The following is a 14,660-nucleotide window of genomic DNA, read 5'->3' as shown; positions in this document are numbered from 1 at the left end:
GCCCTCATTTCTCTTTCCGCGTTCAAGGGAATAAAACAAACACAATAACAGCTACTATTTTTTCTTCTAATAAAAATACACACATAATGTGGTAATATCAATTACAAACAAGAGTAGTAATAATTTGGAGTGAAGTGGTATTAGGGGTATGTCAACCCAAGCCATGAACGTCATTTACAAAGTTTTTGGAATCTCAACATACTTTGGGCTCATACAAAATTGATATTTGACTTTGTTTTGCCAAGAGAGCATCTCAAAATGCCTACGAAACATCAGCGTACAAATGAACAATGTAGATGACACAAGCATGCAAAACTATGACTTAGAATATTGTTTACAATTTAGTATGTCTCAATGGTGTTACTAGGAGAATGAACTATAAGCTTGCGTATCAAATTCAAATCTGGATTACATTGTTCATCCCAGCACCCACCCCGCTATACAATTGAATAGCTACTAACTATATTATACAATCTCTTCAGTGTAACAAGCATCGATCATGCTTCAATTATAACCGGTCAGCCAAATATGGGAATTTCTGCAGCAGCCAAGTGACTCCTCTGATAATTACCTGCAAGAGAAGAAGCTAAGAGTTGCTTGTTGATCACCTTAAACTAAAAATACTTCTGCCATATCATGGTTTTTCATCAGAGGATAACTCAATTCAGTTGACAACGAATGAGTCTGATTTTTCAATCAATCTCATCATCTCAGGAAAGCAATGGGCATGGAATCGATTGCATATCATGCTGATAGAACATTTACTAATTGACCAAGAGGAAATATGACAAAAGATAAACACAGCCAGGAAATACACACCAAAGCCGTCTCTCCAGGCTTGATGGCAGGCTCGACACAGTCTCTTCCATAACTGTCATACCAAGTTCCACATTAGTGCAGTCATATCAAATGACAAACTACTGGAGTTGGGATTAAGGTTGCAAAAATTCAAGATCATGTCTGCTACAACCAATATAAGCAAACTACTAGGTTTCATTGCAAAAACAACACAACAAAAAAACTCACACTATTTGCCTCTGGCCATTCACTACATCCAAACGATAAAAGCTACATCCTTTGCTGAAAGGAAAAGGTTTTCCCTTCCAATCTGTGCCAATTTTAGAAAATCAACACTCACGAACTCAAGATGTCAAAAGTACTCAAGCAAGACAAGTGGGTAACGACCAATTGAGGCCGTGTCTTACCTAAGTGCCAAGTTACCCCCACAGCACAGGCATCCTCCTCGGATATATCATCAATAGCAAACTGCAAATCTGTGCTGATGGAATCCATAAACTGCTTAAAGAACTCAAGGATTGCCTGCAGTCATCATCAGTACTCTAATAGTTTAAGTACGAAAAGTTGAGAACTTCAAAACAGAATGCATATTAATGCAGTAACAAAAAACATCCAGAAACAGTTAAACTGTTTACTGAAATCGACTACATCAAAATCATAACCCACCAAGAAGATCACAACACAAGCAATTGAGAGAAATTGTCATTCTTATGATCTTATTGTGATCATATAACATGTAATTGAATATATTTCACATACAACTTCTCTTCCACCACAACTAATTGAAAGTTTCCTCTTTTTTAATTATTGATATCATAGTTATTACAGTATTTGCAACTCAAACATCAAGTTAGATAAATGGAGGTCTGAAATTCTGACCTTGCGGCCGATGAAGGGTCGAGGGAAAACAAGGTCCTCGTAGATGCAATTGAGGGAAATAAGGTCATCCACTGAGGCCAAATCGCGGCGGTTGATTCCGTCATAGAATTTTCTGACGACGTTGGAAGCTGATTGTAACTCCAGCGCAGAGGAAGCAACCGCCGTGGGGTTATTACTCCGAAGTACCCACCAATTGCTATTTGGGCGACCCCCAGAGGCAGCAGCACGCCCATAACTATGGAATGTTGGGTTCGGCAGAGCAGCAAGATTACCGGAAGTGGAAGCTGCAGTAGTAAAGGTGGAAGCTTGGAGATGGGGATGGAGGTGGTGTGATTGGAGATGGGAGGGGCCAAATTGGAAGATGGGAATTGTGTGAATCATCATCTTCTTCTTCTTAGCTAATCACCGTTACTTTTTTCTATTTATTATTATTGTTACTACACTTTTCTTTTTATTTTATGTTTTTTTCAAAGCGGCCTAAGAATTGATGAGCTCTGCTATATAATCATTCATTGGAATTGGATGATATCAATCACATTGATTTTGGATGTATTCCACTAATAATAAAAATAACATATACTAATCTTGTTTAATTCCTATTTTTCATTCACTTCTCATTTTAGTTGATGGAATTAAAACTCCTCGCAACAATTAATATAAACGACGGATTGCTGCTGTTGGCGTTGGGCGCGAACTGTGTCCTTTATGGAAAGTTTACGCCCCTGCAATGTCGTTTTCCTAATTTCTAAGCATGGAAGCAATCAATCTTCAACGCATGAGCTAATAGGGCGTGCACAAATAATCATTCTATCAGTCTAATGTCAATAATACATAGTTCATCAGGGGTGTGTTTGTGTGTGTGGCCCAATTCCGGGAATCGTCTTCCTATTTTGCTGAATGCATCATTAAACAAAAATAACATGAAATCATAACAAAAAGAAATGGAATTAACTCAAGGATATCCAACCACAAAACTGCAGTCAGGATCATACAATTGGTCCTCCGGGTTTCTCTAGGAAAAGAAAAAAGAAAACCACAAAATCCATCATGTTAAAACGTCCTAAAAAAGAAAATGACAAAACAAAACTGCTGTCCTGGATATGCATCAGCTCCCTCATCGATTGGCCTTTGCCACTCTCTCAATTTCATCCTTCTTCTTTATCGCATAGCTGCATCAAAATTAAGATACATTTGAAGATGGAGTGAAATATTAGGCAATGATATTATACCTTAAACAATAGAGACAGAAATATATTTTTCAAAGGCTAATCAAGTCAGAAAGAAACTACCCATTACCTGTTAGAAGACCCCTTCGCAGCATTGATGAGCTCATCAGCAAGGCATTCAGCTATGGTTTTAATGTTCCTAAATGCACTCTCCCTAGCACCAGTTGTAAGGAGATATATTGCTTGATTAACGCGGCGAAGAGGTGAGATATCAACTGCTTGACGTCTCACAACACCAGCAGAACCAATTCTGGTTGCATCTTCCCTTGGCCCACTGAACCGAAAGGAGTAAACAGCGTGTGTTTAACGAAAGGTCGAAAGAGATTGAAACTCACATACAATAGTCAAATACAAAACAAACATATGAACTGCAGCTTATGTAAATAGGCCTTGAACCTGGACAAAGTTACAGGTCCTATTCACAGAGATAAGAAGAAAAGTCCAGAGATTGGCAACGGTAGGACAATGTATGAAGCCATATTCAAGGATAGTTCAGTAAATTATTCCAAACACAAAAAAAAGTAACAACCAGTGCTTTGATACCTGTTGATCACAGCATCAACTATAATTTGAATTGGGTTCTGGTCTGTCAGTAAGTGGATGATCTCCATAGCATGCTTAACAATGCGAACAGCCATCAACTTCTTTCCATTGTTCCGTCCATGCATCATGAGTGAGTTGGTCAACCTTTCAACAATGGGGCACTGGGCCTTTCTAAATCTCTTTTGTTGGTACCTCCCAGCAGTGTGGGGCATGTAGATAGGGTGCTTTGCAGAAGTTGCAGTGATGTAATCCTCGACAGACATGTCACTTACCTATAAATATCGCGAATTTGTCAATAGAAAATATGTAATAATGGCTATTGAACCATTTCAATGATGTCCCACAGTATGATAAAATTAATCTTCACTGGACTTAATTGGAAGACTTTATTATTTCTATTCAAAATTCAACTAGATTTCCAATTCATATCACACGAAACAGTACTAGGGGCTAGCTTGTCAGAAGTTTTCCAATTTATACAGTCTATATCAGTGGGGAAAAAACTTATGTACCCAAAACATAAAATAACAAAATAAAAACCTTGTCACAATTGCTCTAAACCCTCAAATTCAGAATTAGTAACTAAAACAATCAGCACGATTTCAAAAGGAAAATAACACTTATCGAAGAATAAATAACTGCGGCAAGCCATCTAATTGGAATTCCATGATTTAGAAAGAAATGAATGGTGAAACAATATCAAATCTCAAACAAAGCAGAATGCATAAAATATTACTTGTTAAGGTGCAAATAAAGCTGATCAGTATCAAATTTTCATCAAAGACATGAATAAATCTACAAGAAAAGAAGGGATCGATATTCATCACAAGAGGACCCAAAATACAGGACTGAGAAATATCGGTAAGGGAAAGAGACAAAGCAACCTCAACGCCTTCGTAGGTCCAGCGGTTGAAGAGCATGACATCGGTGTGAATCTTATCTTGAGGGTCCTTGGGCGGCGCGGCTACGGCAGTCGCCATTGTGCACCTTGAAGAAAGGCCTGGATGTGGTGTTTGGGTATTGACTCTAAAGCTGCAGTAGAGGTGGTCGGGGGGGGGGGGGGAGGGGTATGGCGCGGCCTTGGAAGGAAGAGGAAGGAAGGAAATTAATAAGTGGAAGTATGTAAAACAAACAAACCCTAGGGCTAGGGCTTGAGAATGCTTTGATGGAATGGGCCAAGAGAAGTTTACATCAATTGGGCTGATGTTAATTCTGAACGTCTATTGGGTTGGGTTGGGCCACACACTCTCATTTTACCATTCTAATAATAATAATAAAATTATAATGGCATGCACTTAATGTATCATAGTGCTCTAGGCTGCCTTATAGAGGGAGAAAGACTAATGAGTTTCTCTTAGTAGTCTATTAGCTCCCGGATCGCTATCAGAATCGCTCCTCCAATATAGTTTTATTATTCTTTCACTTGTTTTATAATTCGTTTAGTGTTTGATTTACTTGAGCCCAATTTGAATTAAATTATTTTAGTATGAATAAGTGCTTATGATGTTAAGGTAATGTTCTTATCTGCACCTTAAAAGATCTCTTTATCAGAGGTATTGTAATGAAAACATCAAAATAAAGAAAATTGTATTTAGAGCTAAAATTCATTGGTGGAAATTACAGTTTTAGTTTGTGATGCTAATAAAAATGGGTTGGCCCAATGAGTTCAAAAGGAAAAAAAGATATCCTAAGAACCCAATGGAGTGCAAGGCCAAAAATATCCCCAAGAGGCTTAGTTCATGTAAGGACCTATGATGCTCTTAGAAAGCCTAGTCCAGGTAAAGCCCTTACGAAATTCGACAGCCATATATAACCTTTGAAGGCACACCCTACATGATCAAATAAAGATTTGTTGTCTCCTCACAAACACGTGCCCCCAGCTTGAGGTAACCTTTAAAAACCCTAAAAGCTTAGACTCTAGTTGGGGGATGACGTCTCCTAAATAATTTCGTCAAAAATTTAGAAAGACATTATTACCCTCAAATACCCACATCCACAGCGGACTCCAACAACCCCTGAGGATTATGGATCACCCGACCACTGGGAGATAACATTCCACCAGATTCGTGGGGAATTCACCCTAATCCAAGCGCAGCTCATGCTCCATCAAAAATATATGAAAATCCTCCATAAAATCCGTGGAGGATTTGATCTTCTCCAATTGATAGTTCATGAGAGCTCCTTGTGAGAAAACAATTCGAGCTTGATACTACAATTTTTACCTTTACAGTATCTTCATGCTGATTGCTAGCATTTTATTTACTGCTTTCTTTGTCAAATGAATCCAAACACTATTTTTTCCTCCCATAAATTTGAATATAAATCCTCCAAAAAAATAAAAATAAAAACTATATATCATCATAATAACACGAGATTTGGAGCACAAAAAGGGAAAGGCTATGCGTAAGCAAAGCAATCATGATCAGAAGAAGAAAGTAGAAACTCAATAGTGTAAGGTGTAATGATGATGATGAAATGAAATAGATATGTGTTTTTGTTTATTTACTTAATGTCGGTTAGGAGGAATTAAAAGATATTATGAATTGAGTGGAGAGTGATGGAGTGTGTAATGAAGAGTGTATCCATGAAACAACAACAACAACAACATTAAACCATGCATTAGTGAGGACTCCTCTATTCCAAGTTCAAACTAAAAAACTCCTTTATAAGAAACAAAATCATAATTGTGACCACCTTTGGGGTTTGTAAGAGGAAGAAACCGCGTCTTCCAACCCCGTCCCCTACTCCCACCTAACAACTTCTTCCTAACACATAGAATTAAGGAATAGTTAAAAGTTAAAAATTTATATTGCGGAAGATTAAAAAACCTAATAATATTATATTGGGAGACAGATAAACAGACATTAAGAAAAGTAGTGTTGTTAGATACATCCAGCTGTTTGTCATCTCCTAATATCATCATTCAAACCAAATATCTTGCCTTGGGACTTAACAAATACACAAATATTAAAACCTCTTTATTATGGCCACAAGCAATTCAACTCTCTCTATACCCTTCCTTCCATTACAAATTTTCCTCCTCTTAATCATTAGTGTAAGAGTTTTAACATCTTTTCTCTAACAATATTCGCAGAGACTAGAGACCACAGTTCTTGATCCCCATCCTTTTTTTCCTTACTCCTCCCCATGCATTCATTACATTATATACTTAAGAGTCATGCCAAGAACTACTTTACTATTATCATACCATAAATATACACCAACCAAGTACAAAGATACTGTAAGGAAAGAAGAGGAACATGTAAGAGCTCTTGCTTTAGGAACTGCCTATGAGCAAGTGGTAATTAAGGTGTCCTTTTTCTTAATATCAGGATGAATACAACCCTTTGAAGATAGATATCCAAACATATGTATAATTGATTCCCTATACCTCACAAATTGAGAATGACAAGTGGCAATTCCGTACTGCTACTTCCACAATCTCCAAATTACACCAATGTCCTTCATTTTGTAATGCAACTTATATCCACTTTCATGCAATTACGTGGAACCTCCCTTCACCCAACAACATTCTTCCCCCATTGCCCTTTTGCTCCATCTTCTCCCTCATCATATATATATGTGTGTATATATATATACGAGATCCCCCTCTCCTCTACTAACACAAAAGCCATCCAACCCAACAACGCACCAAGAACCTAGACATGAAAAGACATGGTTGGAATGAATGCACCACCTCAAAATACATAGGAGTTAGGAAACGCAAGTATGGAAGATGGGTGTCAGAAATCCGTGAGCCTGGTAAAAAGACACGAATTTGGTTGGGGAGTTTTGACACACCTGAGATGGCAGCTGCGGCCTATGATGCTGCGGCATTGCAACTTAGAGGTCCCGACACACGATTCAACTTCCCGGGATTGGTTGACAGGCTTCCCAAGCCAGCTAGCGCTAATGCAGATGACATTCGCCAAGCTGCTCAGCAGGCGGCCATGCAGTTAAGGAGTGGACAGCAGTCAGAAGAGGTCAATATTGGCTCCAAAGGTGGCAACTCCCTCGCCCGAGTGGAGTTGTCGCCTACCCATATTCAAGCCATAAATGAATCACCACTTGACTCACCTAAAATGTGGATGGAGCTAGCAGGTCCATCTATGCTAGGAGAAGCAGCCAATTACGGGGAAACTCACACAGATGAATACGATGAAATGGAATCTTATTCTATTTGGGATTGACACACACACACACACACACAAACCCCAAAATGAAGAACAGACATTATACATGGAAACAAGTATAGCAAATAACTAGATATGACTTTGAATTCACTATAGGGTATTTCCCATCCTATTTCTAGCTAGGGATGGTATTTTAGCATGAGAAATCCCTCATTTCATGAAGAGGTAGGTAATGGATAAACCAGGGTTATACATGGGACAATTCGTTTTCAAGCACACATATCTTAAGGCCCTTTCTATGGCAAGTTTTTATGCCATATTTGTAACAATAGTTTCTTGTATCCCTATCAATTCAGAGCCCAATGAAACTAATTTATATTCTTACATTGCTAAAGAATCTTTCACTCTTCTTTAGCACAAATTCAGATGGAAGAAAATATTACTATTGCTTTCAAGCTATTTTCATTTTTATTGGTGTTTGTTCATTAATTTGCTCATAATACATCTGGGTTGAAGCAAGAAATTTTGCACCCAAATTGAATTTGTAATTTTTTCTCCCAGAACCTAGCAAATAAGGTAGGTCAGTCACATGTCTGTAATTTACTAAATCATCAGGTCATGTTCCTGGTTTGGGAGAAACGTCAAGTGGTCTACATGTATTTTACACCATTTGCATCTGCTATGAACACAAATTGGTAACCATATACTAGCAATTTGTTTCACTCCACGAATTCAGTCAAGCAGCATTTTATCATTTAATTCGCTCCAAACCAAATCACAAACAGAAAAAAAGAACATCAATCATCTGGAGAAGAGGGTAAAACAACCAAACATATTACAACGTCAGAAGATAATAGTGCAGTTTCTCCTCTGAAATATGAATATAAGACTTCTGAATTAGAGGAGTGAGTTAGCCTTTTCACTCCATATTGCAGTGACAAGTATATCATCATTTTCGAGTTGGGGCAGGCAAATAAAGAAATTCCAGTAACGTTATCATACAACCTGATCTATCAAACTAACCTTTCAGAATCAGCTAACTGTCTCAATGATATTCCATATTGAGGGCAGTTCAAAGGCAGAGAACACTGGGTCAGCAGAAAAGTAGAATATTATCAATAGTGTTTTATAGCCCAGAAGAAAAGGCTGAGCAAGGACAGTTGGTTAACGGAGTGGAAAATAGAAAAATCAACCACTGAAAAGAAAAACAAAGAAACCAATTGAGGGCACAAAACCTAGTGGGAAACAACCTCCCCTGGAAGCATACTGTTACCTTAGTTCATAGAATGTACAAGCATTACTATTAGCGAAAAGATGAGTATGCATTAAATCTGAAAAGTGTCTCAAAACTGACTTAACCTTCAATTATGAAGGCTCAGCAGGTGTTCTTCCAACCGGCTTCATGATTGTCTGAACAATTGATATTTCACAGTTCATAGCCTGCGAAAGATATGCATAGTCAGACCACCATAAAGCAATAGGAGAACTTATCTGAGTAAAATAAGAAACATATAAGGATTATGTGCATGGATGTTTCACATTTCTTCAAAGATTATATGGAGAAACATCAATTGTAAGGCAGAAATTCAATTAAGAAAGTAGTAGAATAAACCTAATAAAAAGCAGTTCATTATCAAGCCAACATTAGCTTCCTGCAGCTCAATATTGTGAATGAGTTATGCAGTGCAATGGACTGATACCGAAGTGCTCTAGGCAACTCAGAAATAGTTTATGAAAAGGTGGCATGAAAACTTCCAGAAGGACTTTAATTTGGCCAGAAATAGCATCACATTAACGTTAACACATGCCTGTTTTCAAAGTGACAATCAAAGAGCAAAAAGTATGATAACAGTTAAAAGAAATGTTCAGCAAGGCTTTCACCTAGAGCTTGGATGTCTAAACAAAAATATAACATATAAACTTTTTGCTCGTCTCTTTATTATCATTACTTTTCTCTACACTCTTTTTCTTTCTGAGGAAGAGAAGAGAGAGTGTTTTATACCGTATAAGTTTTACTATAGATGTGAAATAATAGAAGTAGCTGACAAGGTGGGAGAGGCAAATGGAGAGATGCAGAGATCAAGTTTCGACCATATTAAGGAGAGCCAGTAGCAAACTTAACTATTTTATGCTTCAACTGCAAATTCATTGAAGACCAAGTGATGGAGCCAATAACCTCATTGACCAATGTTCTCATGCACAAAATATAAAAAGATTTAACCTACCAGGAACAGAGAACAACAAAAGAAAAAAATACATAATATGAGCTATTTATGTAGAGAATCCATACTGAACTGGAAATTTAGCGCAAACCCTGTCAAGCGCAAATGATATTCAAGACAGATAAGTAAATATTTCAAATGATTTTCTTTGCCACAAGCGTCTGAGAAGCATAAAGTAATAAAAAACCAAGATTCAGTATTTTTTAGAAACTGTAACAAATTTCATCAGATACCTCCGGAAAAGGACGACCTGAAGAAAGCAAATGTTATAACATTTATTTGCATTAGCAGTTGTTTACAAATCCAGTAAAACAATGGCAAGAAACAAAGAGGTAAAACTTGAAGTTAATTTAGCTTTCTTGTGTATGATTCTTGTTCTTCAAAAATGTGATGGTGGGCAAAAACTCACAATAACCAGCAGAAGTTCCTATTTTCTGCTTTGACGTGAAGAAGTAAAATGCTAAACTAAATACATAATTCAAAGAATTAATCTGGTCGAACAATCAGCTCACAACATCATGCATGAGACTTGATTAAAAACTTGGAGTGCCTGTTCTCCAAGTCCCTTGCCAAATTTGCTCTTCCAGTTCTCCTAAGTTGCTTCACAATTTTGATGTAAATGCTGAAACTTGGCTTTAGACTCTTTTCCATCATTTCTACAAGAGTGTTCTGTGCACTCACAATATGACCTTTTTCCCAATAAAGCTTTGCCATTAAGCTGTACATCATATTGCTCGAGGTCTTATAACTGATACTTGAATCAACATGTTTGTGAGCTGCCTCATATTGCTCAGCAGCGAATAATGTCTTGACAATGCAAGCATGGGTTGCCAATCGTGGTTCAAGTCCTTGAGACGCCATTTGATCAAGCAGCTGGTGGACATGAGCCATGTTGCCTGAACTACAAGCAAAATTGATAAGAATCTCAAAGGTTATTGCATCTGGAGAGATACCAATTTCTTTCATTTCATCAAGCAGTCCAGAAGCTTCATCCATTCTACCATTCTTCCATAAACTAGAAAGTAGGTAGTTATACACTTTGGTATTAGGGGCACAGTGGGCCTCACCCATCTCTCTGATTACACTATAAGCATCTTCTATAAGACCTCTCCTGCACTTCTCACGAACCAAAAGGCAATAATATGATTCTTTGCTCTCCGTGATTTTGATGACATACCTGGCCATCTCGAACAAGTCCAATTTACAGAACATCTCAACCAATGCAGAAACACCGGAATTGCGACATGATCCTCCAACTTTGTTCAACAAATCCACAACCTTTTTAGTGGATTGTTTTAATGAAGAATCGGTGGAAACCAAAACAGGTATAAATCCAAAGGCCTCATAAGTGAGACAAATGTTTTCAGATGTGAACTTCTTCAACCATGCGAACATGGTTTCATAATCATCTAATCTTCCAACATTATCAATAAGTAGACTACAAATGTATGCATTCTTGTGCAGCTGGGGATTATTACTCCAAATCCACTCAAATAATCTCAATCCAGATATTCTCTGAGAATTCAGAACTTCAAAAATCTCCGTAATTGAGTAAACTGACAATCTTGAGGATAGCATATTTAACCTAGAATCAAGGTCCTTTTCATTGTTCCTGAGATTATGAATAATTTCCACAACAAATTTCCGTGGGAAATTGTTCCTCTTCTCTAGCTTCTGTTGATCAGAGCAAATATTAGCTATTTTCTGAACTTCACTCTCCGCAACAGGACCAGAAACAAATGTCCCATTGAAGGATGCAACTGTGAAGCATCTATGCGTCCCACATTGAATACATCCAGAATTCGGGAACACATAGTGAGAGTTGTGCTTGAATAGAGTCGATAAACCGAAAGACTGTAAAAATGAATGCGTTGAGGAACAGGTTAACGACGGACCACGAGATGAAGCATAGCGTAAAGATTGCTTTTTGTAGCGTGAATATGATCCAATTTTGCGTCTTGAACATGACCACCTTGAGCAGTTGATTAAAAAATCATGCTTGGTAGGTAAATACAGACTGACTAAAGGTTGCTCCTTTTGAAGTGAGTATAATCTAGAATAGAGAACTGAAGAAGACCCAGAGGAGGAATTGCTTAGAAATGGCCTTTTTGGAAGTGAATATGATTCAGAAGAGAAAAATGAAGATGACCCAGATGAGGAATTGAACAAAGGAGAGATCGTACATGGTGAATTTGAAGGCAGAACAGTGTCTAGAGTCTTGGGGTTTAGGGTTTTGAGAGAGAACAAAGAAAGAACAGTGCAGTTTAAGCAGTACCTCAAGAAATTTTGCGTTCTGCAGTAGTTATTTAAGATTCTCATAATAGCTCGGTTCTCATCTCTGCAATCTGTATCCTTTGCTTTTTCTACTGCTAATGTTTGATATCAGCTACACTCGAGGGAAGAGTCACAGCGAGAGTACGCGGAACAAAGCTACGAAATAGACGGTGCTGCTTTCACGGGTGGGTGGGCTTTAAAAAGGGGACAAAAATGGGAAAAAAGTTAGAATAGGTTTCGTAATTGCAAACCCAAAAAAAAAAAAAGAACGAAATGGAAAAAGGAAAAAGGAGCCCGCTAGAAAAATAATGGCACACCAATAGAGAAACGCAAGGGGGTATTAGGCAGTAGGCACACCACGTTCCATATTCCTCCTTTGCCATCCATTTAGCTGCCTTCACCGTTTGCACAAAGCCAACTATTTTGTTCGCCAAGAACGCTCTTCTGAAGTGAAATGGCGTCGTTTGCAGAAGCACCGGCTGGAAACAAGGCTGCAGGAGAGAAAATATTCAAGACCAAGTGCGCTCAGTGTCACACCGTTGAGAAAGGGGCTGGCCATAAACAAGGTATTCAGGACCCATATACAGATATGTTTCTCTGATGCCCAGATCTGATCTGTTTCTCCCGGTCGTCAAGATTTACGTTGTGGATTTTCTTGATACTGTCTCATTGGTTGGATTTATTCAGATATTGGTCCAGAATTATGAAGATCCTACTTTTACTCTTATGAGTTTGGAATTGGAATCTTAAAAATTTTAAGCTCTTTACGTGTATTGATGTATGTTCATTTTCTGATGGTGCACTCCAGATGGCTTGGATCAAAAATAGGGAAAAGATTTAGATTGATTGCAAGATGTTGTGCACTTGATGAAAGACTTGTAGTGATGTGCGGAGTTGCATACTTTAGTCCAAGAAATCTAATGCAAGTCCCTTTATATCCTGACTAATTACTGTTGGGTGCATGGAAAAATCTGTAGCTTATTGTGTTTTTATATGTTTGTTAACATACTGAGAGTCTTGGGGGCTGAGGTACGAAGATAAGAGTCTAAAATGTCATGCATCTTTCAGTTATTCTGTACAATTGGTCTTCACTTCTTATGTATAAGAACAGTGCTAATTCCAGTTCAATGTTTATGCTAATCATTAGACGACAAATTGGTGAGACTGGTTTGTGTTGTTTCAGACTTGAAATGTGGTTTTCATTATGTATTTCTTCTACCTTGGGGCTTGTTGAGTAAAGAGGATTGAATCTTTTTGCCCTTCCATTTCTCATTGGGCGGAAAATATGCATTTCTGCTTTAAAGATAATTTTTTCTTTCTTATACATAATCTGATGAAAATGCATAAATTGATAGGACCTAACCTGAATGGCCTCTTTGGAAGGCAGTCTGGAACTACACCTGGTTATTCCTACTCTGCTGCTAACAAGAACATGGCTGTTATTTGGGAAGAAAAGACTCTGTATGATTACCTGCTGAATCCCAAGAAGGTATGAATTTGTTTAGATCATCAAAGAGTTCCATACCTTTAGACATTGACGAGAATGTCGTCTACCTATAAGATATCAGAAGCCTGTGTTTCGGGGTTTGTCTTATTAAGTTAATTCATGCACCTTTACAATAAATTAATATGGTTCAGTTGAGTTAGGATATCCCTTTCTTCTATGTATGGAGTCACTTTGATCACTGAAGAAAAGTATTTTTGGCTAAATCCCATAAAAGATAAGTGATGGCAACAGACTTGAGTATCCTGAGTATTCACTCTTAAAACTCTGACTTTGTCACTTTCTGTAATTTATTTTAGTGGAATAAAAAAAAAAGACTTCTTCATCTTATCATTTCACAAAATAAAGGCTTTTCTTACGTTATATTTGTCTACTCAGACATACTGTTGTTAACTAGAATCTAGTGGGGTCTGTATCTGACATGTAAGACCTTCATCAAGGTCCTGCTTTCAATAACACTGATACTAAATGTTTCTTTCTGTGCAGTACATACCTGGAACGAAGATGGTTTTCCCAGGACTGAAGAAGCCACAAGAGCGTGCTGACCTTATTGCATACCTGAAGGAGTCCACAGCAAACTGAGTGCTTGGTCTATGTTCTGTCCATTTCTCCATTTTGCAATTGAGAGGCATAGTTTGCCTGAGCAGGGAAAAAACACGTATTCTTTGTAATAAATTCTTGGGATAACTTTGTAATTTACTAGAGATCCCAATATTATTTCCTCTTGAGAGAGGTCATTCTTCTTGTTACTGGAAATTCAAGTTGAGCTTGAGTACAGTCTGTTAGAGCATGACCATTTAAGAAATATTCAAGCCTGTGTGCTTGAACAACCTTTGAGGAGCCTGAAGTTTTGCCTCTAAAAGATCCGAAAGTATGAAATCAGCTGATATTTTTGGTTTGTATGGTTGCTTAGGTTCATAATTGGCGAGTTTAATACTGTGATAGGGCAAGCTCCGCAGGACAGATTGTGAAGAGGGTCTGGATGGTAAACATAGGTGATTGGAATTTCCTCTTGTTGCAGCTAGCACGCCATTTGGCAGAGATTCAAATGTGTGGAATATACTTCACTAACGACATCATA

General features: G+C 37.8%; 5 protein-coding genes across 22 annotated transcripts; 2 read left to right on the top strand and 3 right to left on the bottom strand.

Moving 5' to 3' along the window:
- Positions 1–297: 297 nt before the first annotated feature.
- Positions 298–2,144, bottom strand: LOC105175041 (Nuclear transport factor 2 (NTF2) family protein). The gene is made up of 5 exons (XM_011097354.3): positions 1,678–2,144; positions 1,206–1,320; positions 1,027–1,108; positions 820–871; positions 298–571 (listed from the first exon to the last, which is right to left on the bottom strand). Exons 1-5 carry the CDS (start codon positions 2,059–2,061, stop codon positions 509–511), a joined length of 696 nt encoding a protein of 231 aa, XP_011095656.1. The 5' UTR covers positions 2,062–2,144; the 3' UTR covers positions 298–508.
- A 462-nt stretch (positions 2,145–2,606) lies between these two features.
- On the bottom strand, positions 2,607–4,521 carry LOC105175031 (small ribosomal subunit protein uS7). Its single transcript, XM_088877631.1, has 4 exons — positions 4,331–4,521; positions 3,447–3,718; positions 2,974–3,177; positions 2,607–2,846 (listed from the first exon to the last, which is right to left on the bottom strand). The coding sequence occupies exons 1-4, from the start codon at positions 4,424–4,426 to the stop codon at positions 2,792–2,794; spliced, it is 627 nt and encodes a 208-aa protein (XP_088733757.1). The 5' UTR covers positions 4,427–4,521; the 3' UTR covers positions 2,607–2,791.
- A 2,188-nt stretch (positions 4,522–6,709) lies between these two features.
- On the bottom strand, positions 6,710–12,300 carry LOC105177471 (uncharacterized). Of its 18 annotated transcripts, XM_088877625.1 has the most exons (7): positions 10,314–12,300; positions 9,702–9,800; positions 8,939–9,019; positions 8,603–8,667; positions 7,524–7,553; positions 7,248–7,379; positions 6,710–7,105 (listed from the first exon to the last, which is right to left on the bottom strand). In XM_088877625.1, exon 1 carries the CDS (start codon positions 12,118–12,120, stop codon positions 10,318–10,320), a length of 1,803 nt encoding a protein of 600 aa, XP_088733751.1. In that variant the 5' UTR covers positions 12,121–12,300; the 3' UTR covers positions 6,710–7,105; positions 7,248–7,379; positions 7,524–7,553; positions 8,603–8,667; positions 8,939–9,019; positions 9,702–9,800; positions 10,314–10,317. The 18 variants fall into 18 exon arrangements, with proteins under 18 accessions (XP_088733751.1, XP_088733746.1, XP_088733748.1 ...); XM_088877620.1 differs by having other exon boundaries at positions 7,248–7,553; XM_088877622.1 differs by lacking the exon at positions 7,524–7,553 and having other exon boundaries at positions 7,248–7,481.
- LOC105177477 (ethylene-responsive transcription factor ERF022) lies at positions 7,112–7,636 on the top strand. The gene has a single exon (XM_011100657.3). The coding sequence runs from the start codon at positions 7,112–7,114 to the stop codon at positions 7,634–7,636; it is 525 nt and encodes a 174-aa protein (XP_011098959.1).
- A 90-nt stretch (positions 12,301–12,390) lies between the features above and the next one.
- CYTC-2 (cytochrome c-2) lies at positions 12,391–14,356 on the top strand. The gene is made up of 3 exons (XM_011097329.3): positions 12,391–12,641; positions 13,431–13,564; positions 14,066–14,356. Exons 1-3 carry the CDS (start codon positions 12,530–12,532, stop codon positions 14,159–14,161), a joined length of 342 nt encoding a protein of 113 aa, XP_011095631.1. The 5' UTR covers positions 12,391–12,529; the 3' UTR covers positions 14,162–14,356.
- The last annotated feature ends 304 nt before the right edge of the window (positions 14,357–14,660 follow it).

This window comes from Sesamum indicum, linkage group LG2, assembly GCF_026168435.1.
Source record: "Sesamum indicum cultivar Baizhima isolate 11 linkage group LG2, ASM2616843v1, whole genome shotgun sequence".
In the NCBI taxonomy this organism is placed as follows: domain Eukaryota; kingdom Viridiplantae; phylum Streptophyta; class Magnoliopsida; order Lamiales; family Pedaliaceae; genus Sesamum; species Sesamum indicum.
The sequence above is the reverse complement of the archived record's forward strand: the minus strand, read 5'-3'. Positions and strand labels throughout refer to the sequence as shown.

Coding starts and splice junctions, on each gene's coding strand:
- LOC105175031 (XM_088877631.1), bottom strand. CDS start 4,426: ATGGCGACTGCCGTAGCCGCGCCGCCCAAGGACCCTCAAGATAAGATT. Junction 3,178..3,446: donor GTTGATGCTGTGATCAACAG/GTATCAAAGCAC, acceptor CTTTCGGTTCAG/TGGGCCAAGGGAAGATGCAA. Junction 2,847..2,973: donor GCGAAGGGGTCTTCTAACAG/GTAATGGGTAGT, acceptor ATTTTGATGCAG/CTATGCGATAAAGAAGAAGG.
- LOC105177471 (XM_088877614.1), bottom strand. CDS start 12,120: ATGAGAATCTTAAATAACTACTGCAGAACGCAAAATTTCTTGAGGTAC.
- CYTC-2 (XM_011097329.3), top strand. CDS start 12,530: ATGGCGTCGTTTGCAGAAGCACCGGCTGGAAACAAGGCTGCAGGAGAG. Junction 12,642..13,430: donor AGGGGCTGGCCATAAACAAG/GTATTCAGGACC, acceptor ATAAATTGATAG/GACCTAACCTGAATGGCCTC. Junction 13,565..14,065: donor ACCTGCTGAATCCCAAGAAG/GTATGAATTTGT, acceptor CTTTCTGTGCAG/TACATACCTGGAACGAAGAT.
- LOC105177477 (XM_011100657.3), top strand. CDS start 7,112: ATGAAAAGACATGGTTGGAATGAATGCACCACCTCAAAATACATAGGA.
- LOC105175041 (XM_011097354.3), bottom strand. CDS start 2,061: ATGATGATTCACACAATTCCCATCTTCCAATTTGGCCCCTCCCATCTC. Junction 1,321..1,677: donor GACCCTTCATCGGCCGCAAG/GTCAGAATTTCA, acceptor TGATGACTGCAG/GCAATCCTTGAGTTCTTTAA. Junction 872..1,026: donor AATGGCCAGAGGCAAATAGT/GTGAGTTTTTTT, acceptor TTGGTATGACAG/TTATGGAAGAGACTGTGTCG.